At 39.9% G+C, this 12,964-nt stretch overlaps 1 protein-coding gene across 1 annotated transcript in view; it reads left to right on the top strand.

Annotated features, from left to right (window-relative positions):
• furinb (furin (paired basic amino acid cleaving enzyme) b) overlaps positions 1-12,964 on the top strand; it is a 75,872-nt gene that overhangs the window by 28,399 nt on the left and 34,509 nt on the right. The window contains exon 3 of the mRNA XM_032523620.1: positions 6,030-6,128. Coding sequence (XP_032379511.1) covers positions 6,030-6,128 — 99 coding nt within the window. The remainder of the gene's footprint in view (positions 1-6,029; positions 6,129-12,964) is intronic.

Here is a 12,964-nt window from a genome sequence, read left to right on the forward strand (position 1 = left end):
GTGCGGTTCGTAATTTTATCTCCACTAGTCTGATGAGAATGAAAAGAAAACTTTCCCTCATTTCAAATCAGTAGGTGACATTGGAGAGTTGCCTAAACACGTGTATGCACACACACTGCAATGTAAAATAACATCAGGTTACAGCCCAGTGAAAGCTTGCTACATTTTTGTTTTCGGCACCACTGATCTGAAGCCAATCCCTCGTGGCCAATATTGACTTAACAACTGGCGGATGGAGAACCAAGGCAGCCACCATAGACGAGCCCAGGACAGGATACAGCAGAATATGGGATGTAGGAGACACACCATGACATTACTTTCAGTCACCTTGAAGTCTAACAACCACTCTGACTGATAACGCTGTCAGCAGATGGCTTGAATTCCCTGGTTGAGTGTAGCAAAATGTACTATGTCCTCTACTTTGGAAAATGCTGTTGTAAACTGTCTTTTAACTTTTATTGTCCAACGGTGATTGGTAGGTAGAGAAAATAAGATAGGCAAAGCATTATTAGTGGAAAAAATCTAAAATGAAACACTAAGTGGCCTGAAGAAATGTTGATGCCTCTTTGATGCTTCACACAACTCTCGGACTGATGAAAGGCTTTTGAGAAGCGATCTTACCGTCTGTTGCATTCACTCTGACAACACGTAGACTCCCACACGCACTTGTAAGTTCCAAGCTGTTCAAATCACAAACCTGAAATTTTTGACATTTACATCAGATGAACTCAATTTTAGACAGTTCTCAGTTGATATATTATTTTATTTTAAAAACCGTGAGAGAATTCAAGTTCTTCTTGTGGCCGTACAGGGGATTTAAGGAGCTAAACACTAAATTACATAATAAGACAGATTTAAGGGACCAAATTTTCTCCTGCAGACTTTGCAAAAGGCTTTGTTTAGAGCTCGTTAGACGACAATGATCCATGACTGTTTCCCAATCCACTCCTCCCGGTACCTGGAGTAACATTTTTGCTTTTTGGCTGGTCCTGGGACACCGGCTCCATGTCACCTGTGGATGGTTTCATTTTCCTCTGTATATGTTTTAATTCACTAACATCATAAATTGAATTTATGACACCAATCAATACAGTGGGTTTATTATAGAACTATAAGCAGTATGACAATCATTTAGTTTTAATGCATGTAATACAGTGTTAATTAGGTTAAAGAAAGGGTGCAACTAACAGTGTCAGAGGGGTATGCAGCAACAATGTTGTTTTTATATATATATATTTTACAGTTTTCAGCTCAGCAACATCGTTTTTTGCACATTCTAAACTAGCCGTAAACCCCCCTTTGGCTGCTACATTCCCAGTGTTAGCAAAGACTAGCTAGCCTGTTAACTAGTGCTGTCAGTTAAACGCGTTATTGCCAACCCATTTTAACGGCATACATTGTTTTATTGCAAGACCAACGTTCTTTTTGGCCTGGAAAACAACTAGTAACGATAGAAAAACTACATCACCACACCGGATCTAACTAGACCGGAAACAAAACAACAGGCACGCCACACAAACTTGCTCGTCATAACTTTACATTTGGAGTGGATGGCGAGCGTGAGACGCCAAAATGGATGCCAATAAGACTCTGAATGAAAAGTTTATTTTTTTTTAAGTTGCCAAATGTTCCACTGACAAGACCAACGTGATCTGTGTGTTTTGTGGTTGTGAACTGAGCTATCATCGCAGCACGTCCAGTCTAAAACACCTCATGATTGAATATTTGATTCACCTTTTTATTGATGGACAGCGTTACATTGTGTGAGAGATTCAAGTGAGAATGTTAGTGTGAAATTTAACACTACAGTTGTAAGCATACAGGTGTACTTGTATGCCAACGTTCTTTTCTATAAAAAAAACAGTTGCACAAAGCAAGCCAATCCACATTTCCATGTTGATAAGAGCATTAAGATGAGAAAAAATAATAGGGAAAAAAGAAATCAAGGGACATTTAGAATAGATAAAATTGTGTGATTAATTGCGAGTTAACTATGACCTTAGTGCAATTAATCTCAATTAAATATTTAATCTTTTGACAGCACTACTGTTAACATGAATGTTTGCAAGCCTCCAAGCACAGATATCACACTTTAAATCCTACCTGTTTCCTTTCACAATCCACTTGTTTTCTGTTGCATGCCTTGACATGGCATCTCCTTTTCCCTCTTTCTTTTTCTATATTCAGCCCCCGACAGCTTTTCTGCTTTATCCGTCTGTTTCCATAGACGACAACTCACTACTCTTACCTGCTCGCTCAGCGCTCACAGCGCTTTAGAAACGCACAACAACAACTACATATATGAAATACCCCCCAAAAATTAATTTTTATCATTATTTTTTTACCATTGCTTTGGCGCCCCTACCCAATGCATATAGCGCATACCCACTTTTTGCATTACTGGGTTAAAGAAAAGGGTAACACAAGTATGTATTTCTAATGTGTCATCAGGGCTTTGAATCAGTGAAAACTAGTTCACCAAAATGTCATAACTCATGCTGCTGACATCTGGTATTGAAAAGGATTTATTCTGAGTCAAATTTTGACTCTCCAACAAAAAAAAACAGACTTCAGCAGCATCTCACTCATGGATGGCCTTGGAGCTCAGGTATTTCAAAGAAGGGGGCAAAAAGGATTTTACTATGCTTTATGCTATTACATCTTAAAAAACGTTACGGGCTACTTTGACAGGATTTTACAAAGGACATTTTACTATCTTATCACAATCTACTGTTTTCACTATCTAAGAAACATAAATTTTTACTAAAATACTTCAGCCTTCAGTTAGCAAAGCCATTCATAAATGACTATCTTACTCATAAGAGGATATCAGCTTTATTTGGCTTGTCCTTGATTCATGACATGATGTTAACAGACCCAAATGGAATCTGCAGATTTTTTTTTTAAAGCTTTTCGGTTGTGAGCCAGAATGAAAGTCTGCTAAAACAGAGCTTATATTAAATCATTTAGATTTACAGGTATTTGGACTTTTATTGTAAAAGGACTATATACTGCTCGGAATGCAGGACTATCTGACTTCATCCTAATAACGGTCGCTTCCCTTTAGAGTTAAAAGATTAGTTGATTTATTCATATCCTTGTATACTGAATATCTTTTGGACTGTTGGTCAGGCAACACAAGCAATGTAAGGATGACACCTTGTGCATTCTTCAATATTTTCTGACATATAGACTAGACTAACCACTTAATCGACAAAACAATCGGTAGGTTAATTGATTAGGATTATAATTGATCGTTGCAGCCCTCCTTTCCTTGACTGGATTAGTAGTTTTATTGTTGGGTCTTTTAGTCCTAAACAGCACAATTATGTTAAAAGATTTTCCTCAAGGTTACAGAAAGGTAAAAAAATGGAGATGGGTGCGAAACACTGTAACACATGAGATGTGAGTGTAAAGGGAAGTATTCCTCCAAAGCAGACTCAGAGCTGGCTCACACACACATGCACACACCCTATGATTAATTTGGGTACAGACTGGAGATGGGCATGACTTAGCTGCACTCATGGGCAGCTACACCAACTTTTCTATTTCAATTTCCCAAGGCCCATAGACTCTTGGTCTAAATGAGGACATCAGCACTCTTGGAATAGGTCTGTCCCAAAGAAAAGCCACCCCGGTGCAGCACAAATTAGCTTTCTGCCCTTCCGCAATCAATGTGAAACTGGGTCTCATTAATTCCTCGGGTCACATCCCTCATCACGCCTCAATCTTGCATCGTTCAGAAGCTATTTCCTTTTACAAGTTATTTTCGAGACGGGGTGTCTTGTAAGGTCAGCATTGAGGATCTTTCACATCAGTATGTCGTAGGATTGTATCCATGAATTCACCTTGTTAGCACCAGGTGTAAGATACATTAATTACCTTTACTGTATTACTTAACTGCTATACAGCCTATTTGGTAGAGATGGTCCAATACCATTTTTTGCTTCCCGATACTGATTCCGATACTTGAACTTGCGTATCGGTCAATACCGAGTACTGATCTGATACCAGCGTGTCATATATTTTATGTTTATGTTTACTGTGTACTACTATCCCTGTATGGATGTGATATGATGTGATTTGTTGTCGGCCTGGCTCAGGGTTAAACTCTTTGTGAAACATGAACAACCACAAACAATGAAGACTGTAGAACTTTCTTTTATTATCCAGTTTGACAGTCAGTCATAATGGGAAAAGAACATAAATAAACTACTTTAAGGTCAATTTTCTTTAGAGCTTTATTATGTGGTATCTGATCGGTGCATAAACTCCAGTACTTCCCGATACCGATACTAGAGTTTTAGGCGGTATCAGAGGTAACTATTTGGCATATTGATCTGCTAGATGGTAGCCAAGTAATGATGCTGGATTTGAACACATGACTTCCTTTTTTCCTGCTCTTGCCACATTTGTATTCATTTAAGGATTGTCCTTTTGCAGAGCTGTTTCCTAACAAAGTCAGCCTTATTTCTCTTTCCTATACATAACTGTGTGCAAGCTGACCTCCGAGGGATAACAGATAATTTTTGTACAACGCTAAGTCATTTAAGATGGATGGTCACTCAGTTTATGTGGAAATTATCACAGCAAGTGATTTAAAAGCATGTCTTAATTAGAAATAATTGATAAATGAAGTCAGATTGGCTGGCACTAGGCTGGCAGCTTTCTACCAGTGTTGCCATGCTAAGCCTCTGCGCTCCAGCCTCCAGTCTGGTCTGCTCGCAGCCAGCCAGCCTGCAGAATCAGCCCGCTCCCCCAGGAGAGCCTTCCATCCTGCTGCGTCTGCTCTTCTCCGTCCTCACACACATCCATCCTGCCTGGTCGACCTGTCAAGCCCTGCGTCTCCCTGCCCGCCTTGCCTCCCTCCATCATCCACCCCTCCTCTTTTTCTCCCCTCTCTCTCTTCCTCCGCTCCACTGGGTTTGTGAAGGTGAGCCAGTCCCCAGTGGCACTACTGTACAGATTGCAATGCTTCCTCTTTGAATGGAGGCTTCTCACTTGTGAATACCCATGTAAAGAGTGGCTTGGCTGCTCCTCGTCTTCCTCCACCTTTCTTGGTTATTTTTGTCTTTTTACCGCACACTTATCTCTGGATGTCTGTATTATTTAGTCTCTATCTAGCTTTCAGGTCAACTGTCATTGACCATGACTCGGGGAGGTGCAGGCTGCTGTGTCTACTTGAAAGCAAGGGGGACCAAATATAGCACTTTGGGCCAGTTTGGTGACAGCTGTCACCCAATTGCTTGTCCTTAAAAACTCTTTAATGAGCCGGCTGTATGATGGAACAATGAAAGTGGCACGAGGAATGCTTCTGTTGCGCTGAAGTGACACAATGTCTAATGGATGCGGCTAAAATCATTTTTGATAGATAGTATCCATATGCAGTTGTGTAATGGATGTCCTCAACATAATCAACATAATTTTTCAATGTGGGAGATTGCAAAAATTTTGAAAATATGTAATGACACAATAGCATATGAAGATAACTGTGTTAACTGAGATTTTTTCTGTGGTATATGTGGGTGTGGGTGTATATGTGTCATTTTCTCCTACAGTATCTGCAAAGAGTTCCACTTCCAGCTTACCTCCTCTGGTTATGTTGCTCTGTGGAATAGACAGCTTATTTTATTATATCAAATCTGAAACATGACTCTGTGCTCTATTCAAATCCTTAACTGAAGAAATGGCTAACACAGCACTGGCTAGTGAAAAATGTAACACCTTATTTAAATACTAAAAAAAAAAAGTGTTCAACAACTCTCATGTGGCATTTACAGCACTTTCACAGCAGCTAAGAATAAAATAATGGTTTCTAATGGTTTGTACTAGCCAGTGCAGTAATAGATTTTTTTTCTCCCATTTAGCTTTGAATATGGACAGAACATGCTAGACCTTAATGTCCAAATGGATGTGTCCCTATTCAGCTCTTTCCAAGGGCTCATGAATACCTTGGTGATTACTGAGTGTTATCCAGGCCATCCCTTGTTGCAGGTGAACTCATTGCCTTTCCCTTTATGTTTGTGCAGGTTTTTGGAGATTATTATCACTTCAGGCATCATGCCGTGGAGAAGAGGGCTTTGTCTGGCCACAGGGGGATGCACATCAGACTGCAACAAGAACCACAGGTAAGGCAGTTGTTACCTCTCACACAGCTCGTTGCAGCACTCTATGTTGGCAACAAAAGGCCAAAAGACAGATTGGATTACACACACAGAGTGTGTATATCACAAGAGAAAAGGATGCCAGCATCAATGACAGCTGATCAAGGTCTGTATTCTTTTCAGTCCTCGCTGGCCCTTCCATCTGTCCCTCTGACCCAATCCGAGGCACCACATAGCTCTAAATTTGCTAAATAAACCCACCATAACAATACAACAGCTGGGAGGGTCTCTATGTTTGGCCTTGCTTTTTCTCCTGTCTTGTAAAATCATTATTTGCATTAAATGTGCTAGAGAGGAATATTGGCATTCATTAGGCTATCCAAAAACAAAAATATTTTCCATCCCTAAGTCCCATCTTCATTCTGAATTTCGGGTTCTGAATTTGCATACAGCACAACCACCAATTTATACCTGGCATACTAGCGAGTATTTTTATAACTACTCGCATATGTGTGAACTGCAAATATAACATTTTTATTTTTTTATTTTATGTTGAAAAAGGAGGAGAGAGCAAATCTGCCAGAGATGGCCAATGCATGTGAGAGGGGGATGATCCGTGAGTGATTAGTCAACTACCTACTATGTGGGTGACGTCATCTACACTCGTGGGTCTTGCTTTTGTGGTGTCACACTTATCGTTTGCACATGATGTTGCCATCCATAATACATTTACAAGTGTTGATCCACAGCCAAAAGATCGTCCATTTGTTTGCCAAAGACATTGAGACAGTACATTGGCAAAGAAAATGCTGTGTAGTAATAGCCGATAAGGAGTTAGCCTCAGCGTGCCGTTAGCCCTCCTCTCTTTCTCTCACTTTATTTACGTCTCAACCCGGCTTGCGCTCGGTCGGCGGAGCTGTGTTGATAGACCTCGGCAGTGCTGTAGTGCATTCACTGATTTATTTGCATTTTTAAACGTCAGCTCTGAAATTTGCCACACGCTGCTGTACTGCTCCCTCACTTGGGGTGAGAGAGGTAGAAATGTGACAGCAGAGAGCGGAGACCGCTTCTATGGAGAAAGAAATACACATAGGATGCTAAAGAAATGACTATTTACCTCGTAAAAACAAATGGTGCTTGTGTGAGTGTTGTGAGCTCCTCTCTCTCTGGCTCCCTGGGTGTTAGATACTCAGTAAGCCTAGATACTCCCGTTCCATGGAAGTTTAAACACCTTAGATATGATTATTTCAGTGTAAACTAAAAAAGAGACATAGAGGAGAAAGGGAGAGCCTGTATGAGGCAATAATACAGTACACTGACAAAAATAATACTTTTACATTTCTGAATGTGCATTTGTTAAGCACCGTTCAATTAAAATGTGACTGTGAACTAAAATGAAACGGCACATTGTAGTTTCTGTATTCCCTACCAAATTATTTATCAGTAAACCAGTTAACACAGGGGAAATGTGAAAATTGCTTTGCAGGTTGATTTAAGTTGTGCGCCCCCCTAAATTTTCTGCCTGTGCCCCTAAAATGTTGTAGTTAAAAAAAATAAAAAAAAGTTAGTCTGGAGCCCTGCTCTGCAAAATCTCAACTTCTGTGTAAGATGTTGTTGAGTCAGCATTTAAATGCCAACATAGTGGAAGGAAGTATTTCTTTTATTAAGAGATTAGCAGTTTCATATTGACCCATATCCATACTATGTTTGCACTGTACCTACGTAGATTGTCGGGCAGTATCCACTGTCATTCTATTGTAGGTTTAAAAAACAAACAAAAAACTATATTGATTTCATTTTTTAAATCAAAGAGAATTAAACCAGCCAGAAGAGAGAGTGGACTAGGACAAAAAGAACATATTCTGTCCTGTTGTTTATCTTCTGCCTTCGTGAAAGATAACCTTAACTCTAACTCGTGAAACAAATGTGTTAGTTCCTTTTGGTTAAAATTCTCTACACTGACATTCACATTAAACACATCACACTTCATTACAACTGAACAGAGATGTTCAGATACCGATACCAGTATCGTTATTGCCTCCGATTCTGCCTAAAACGCTGGCATTGGGAAGTACTGTAGTTTTTGCACCGATCCAATACCACGCAATAAATCCCTAAAGAAAATCTACGTTAAAACAGTTTGTTTATGTTCTTTTTCCGTTATAACTGACTGTCAAACTGGATAATAAAAGACAGTTCCGACTTGAAAGTTCTAACCTGAGCCAGACCGACAACAAAGATTAATGATATCACATCCATACAGGGATAGTAGTATACAGTTGTTAAAACATAATAAAATATATGACACACTGGTATCGGATCAATACTCTGTGTCGGCCGATACGCAAGTATCAGGATCGGTATCGGGAAGCAAAAATGTTATTGGACCATCTCTACAACTGAACATATACAATCAAATCCAGCAGATGTCAGATCATAGCACATCAACCTGAGCCACCTTACACTACTGGGAAAATAATAATAAAAATAATCCTTTCTTTTCTTTTTAAATAAACTTTGTACTTCTTCAGTTTGTGCGTGGGGTACGATAACTTAAAAAACAAACATAAAGGGTAATATGGTACATTTTTTAGTCTACATACTTGCAAAGTAGTTGTTTTTCTGCGAAAATCGCCGTTTTGAATGGGGAACACGGCATCCACGTGAAGCGTGTAGCGCCAAAGAGTTTTAAAATGTAAAATGGGAGTTTCAAAAATCTACTGTGGTCTTCTTCACAGTAAAATATAGTTGGGGATACGGATACAACACAATGTTAGTTAAATGTGAATGCTAATAAGATAAGAAAACCTTTATTTGTCCCACAGTGGGGGAAATTGCAAGAAAAAACAGCAAAGACAAGAGCAGAGATAGATAAGTTTAGATGTAGCATAAACAAGTGTCAAACAAAGAATGTCACTGTACATTAAATAAGACTGAAATAGACTATGCCTTATACAGTTTCCTGTGGCATAAATAAATACTGGTAGTATAAAAGTATTGTAGAAGGGCAATGCACATAAGTCAGATATAGCAAACAATAATTGCACATGAGTTAGTAACATTGCACTCATGAAAATTGCACAAATAAAAATTAGGCAGAGATGTAATAATAATGGCACATGGGATATATTGCACAAAGTCAACAGTGTTCATTGTACAGTCTGACTTAATGACTGTTTACTACCGGACCGACGCGGATATTGGTGCCACTGAAATGCCTTCTGCCCTGCTCTCTGGTGCTAAGAAACCGATGGTAGAGGCAACTGAAAGTGTAGTGTTGAGGGGGGTAGTAAAGAAGTGTCACCTTTTTCAGCCCTTCTGAATTTGCAGGTATGAGTCTACAATTAGCTCAACCTTTTGCAAGCTGTGTTCATTGCCGTGGCTGCCTTTATTTACCTAAACTGTTGAGGGAGGAAATGTTCGGACCTGAATGGGCCAAATGCCCCACAGGTTCTAGTTACAAAAATAGTGATACTCCACAAACCTCACTGTCAATGGTTTTATTTGTTTTTTAGATTTATAATGTTGAAAACAGTAGCACACAGTTTTGAGTGCCACAAACAAAATGCTCTTCACCTCAGTTGCATGCTAATTCGCAGTGTTTTTTTTATTATTTGGATGAGCTGATCCTTTCACTCTGCCATCCATGATGTTGGTGGGGTGTTTGATCACTGGAACTATCATGCAACATCCCTAGTTAAGTCAGTTAAAATCATCACTAAAAAACAAGCTTTAAACATTTTCCCCATTGATGTGAGAAAAAAGATGAATACCTGTCAACCCAGGCATCAGCGGCAGATAACTACAGGTATGTGTGCACACAAGTGCGGCAGAAAGCCTCTGTTTTTATTATTGCTGCTTCCACCTTGCTCGGCAACACGCTGCTGTCATGTTTACATCGGAAGCACTTGAGGAAGCAGTGAAAATTGCTTCTACGGTATTTAAAAGCATCTTGAGAGGTACCCAACTGGTGTTAAAAAGGGGGCCGTTGCGAAGTGAGAACAGACTGGGGCCATCTGTAGGAAGGTAGGCCTGCCAAGGATAGCCCAGGGACTAATCTAGCTTTTCCCGAGCCCAAGTTAAGCCGGCTGATTAAGGGGCTGATGTGGTCTGACAAGCGCTGAAGCCCCAAGGCATCATTTGTGAGATCTGGTGACATTCAGTGAGGCCAGTGGTGTCAGAGGTCAGGCTAAGTGGATGTAAAGAAGGCTCTGAGGGCATATGGGTACACAAGTGTCTGCCTGGGAGCTGGGAAAGTACTGTGGCGCTCAAAGGGTCAGAAGATTTGCTTTGAGATCTCCAAAATCGGTAACAAATTAGATGTAGTATAGACCGTGACAGAGGATTTAATGATGTACTATACTGGATTTTCCAGTTCTATGCATTGGTGAGGAATAAAATCCAGACTGTTGGCAAAACCGCAGGACTGATAAGAAACATTCAATGGAAAATTGATAAGTGGCTCACAAGGAGCAAAATTAATCTGGTAGATGGAAAATGAACTCTTCTATGAGTGTGTGCTAGATTGCCTTTTATAATGTCTATGCCATTTGGCAATACCGAATGAGAGAGTAGGCGTCTTGAATTTAAACCTGGAGCCCTAACAGAGCCAGCGAGATAAAAACATTTTTGACGGAAGAAGTTTGAGCTAACTTGCTTGAACTCCCATCTATTCAGGGAGTCAAGTTTCTGGCTAAAGAGCAACAGTTTGTCCCTAGGTTACCTATCCACCCGCACAACCAAAAACAGACCAACCTCAGGCAAAGCACGAGTACTGCCAAAAAACACCACAGCACAAGTGAGTGGGTTTGTGTAATGTGCATTTGTATATTCATATGTCTGTGTGTGTGTGACCATGTGATCCCTCAAAAAGTGGAGAATAAAAGGTTCTGCTTCACCTGGTTCAAAGAAAACACATTTAAAAGAAAGTGAAAACATAATGGTTGGATTTAGATTAGTCAATGCTTAGCTTTGAGCTTGTTACAGTGTTTCCTCTCTGTAATCCGGCTGCCGTCTCTCACATTGCTTCCTTTGTCTCTTTTCCCCTGCTCTGTGCTTGGTGCTAACATGCCGCTTATCACCAACCCCTTTGAATAATCACACAGTGGCAAGATGACATTGGCAGCTGCATAAGCTTTTACCATTATGCTTGCGAGGGTTATTTGTCATCTCCCCTCCACGCCCCACACCTTCTCTATGAGGGAAAGAATTGATTTAGTTTCGGGCTGGCTGCTGTGGGTTTTGTACAAACCGCAGTGCAACGCAGCTTACTGCATGCTGTGTTTCAGAGCACTTTCATGTGCTTGGGCCTTACTGTTAAAGGATAAGGCTATTCTATATTCTTGTTATTGTCAACAAATCCCACGAAAAGACCAAAACCATAATGCGTTCCTTCGTCTCACAATACCCAGCTAGTCTGTGTGCCCCAAGTCCACTGGTTCCTACTGAAGACATTATATATTTCAGCATGAGTCACAGGAGGGACAGAAGAAAATAATGCATTTGCTGCAATAGTGAGTGTTTAAAGCAGTGGCCTTCTTCACAGGTTACACATGTCCAAGGGTTGTAAACAGTTTAACTGAAATCTGCAAGAGTGATATGTCTCGCTCAGATTGTTTTATTTGCATTATTCAAGAGGCCCGAAAAACAACATTATTTAGTAATTCAATTTCTTGTAATTCACAAGAAAAAATCATAATGTGTGGCTCACTGATGTCTGTGATGTCTGTGTGTTCATATGAGTCTTTGGAAAACAATATAGATGAATGGCACATACGCTATATCAGGCTTTGGACAGTGTCTGTTGCATCAACTCATTGTTGGTTTTGCTCTTTTCATGGGATTTATTCATAATTACAAACAAAAAAATGATATTACACCAGACTTATCCTTAGACATATCATCTTTCTCAATAAACTGTGGAAGCGCAGATGTATAGATCAAAGTACAGGCTGCCTCTCTGTCAGTCTCTCTGCATTACAAACAATAACAGCATGACTTCTCCTTAGTCACAAGACAGTAAAGCCCTCAGGACACTTTGCGAGAGATGGAGCAAATAGTTTATTGCTCAAGCGGATCACAGACCTAGAGCACGTTGAGACCTACTTCTTGTCTCTCATCTCTTTGTGTTTGTTATTCTTTGTCCTTGTTCCAGATCTCGGGGGAGTGGGGGGGGCTTACACTCTGTCTCTGTATTCTAAATTAGCTCTTTAACACCGGCTTGGTCTTCAGGGAGATATCGATTCAACCTTGTTTTTCTCAGTCACTGTTTATCAGAGTCATATATACACAAAATAATCCACATTTTTCCATAATTAAAAAGATCGGATTAAATTACATCCAATACACTGAATGTCAGTTTTCCTAAGGTGACGTTGTATAAATACGCTGTGAGTTGAATGTGCTAACGTTTAATCATTTCAATTAAGGTGCCACATAAATAACACTCTATAGTAGATGGCTGCTTTATCCAGATCATCTGATTCGTCTATCGTTTATTTAGCTCTGATAGTAATTTGGTGTCCAGTGGGCAGCAGGTCAACAAGGTGAGTCTTGTACTCTAAATGTAATGAAATGGAATAAATGTTAATTATTCCAGGGTCACTTGAATAAGGTTAATGGCTTCATTCTCTGAGGCAAGGTTTTCAACTAGGTTAGGAGCTACAGCACCCACAGTAGCTGCGCTGAACATGTTCTCATTCAGACCACGTGCTTTTTTTCTGTAAAAGCATAAAATCAAGCAAGTAGCAAAGCCTCACCACTCAAAACAACTCTGACAGCAACAAGCGAAAAGGAAAAAAACAATTTAAAATAATTTAAATGCTTCAATAACAAGTCAGAATCTGCAGAGCATTGTACAG

This window comes from Etheostoma spectabile, chromosome 8 (assembly GCF_008692095.1).
Source record: "Etheostoma spectabile isolate EspeVRDwgs_2016 chromosome 8, UIUC_Espe_1.0, whole genome shotgun sequence".
Lineage (NCBI taxonomy): Eukaryota > Metazoa > Chordata > Actinopteri > Perciformes > Percidae > Etheostoma > Etheostoma spectabile.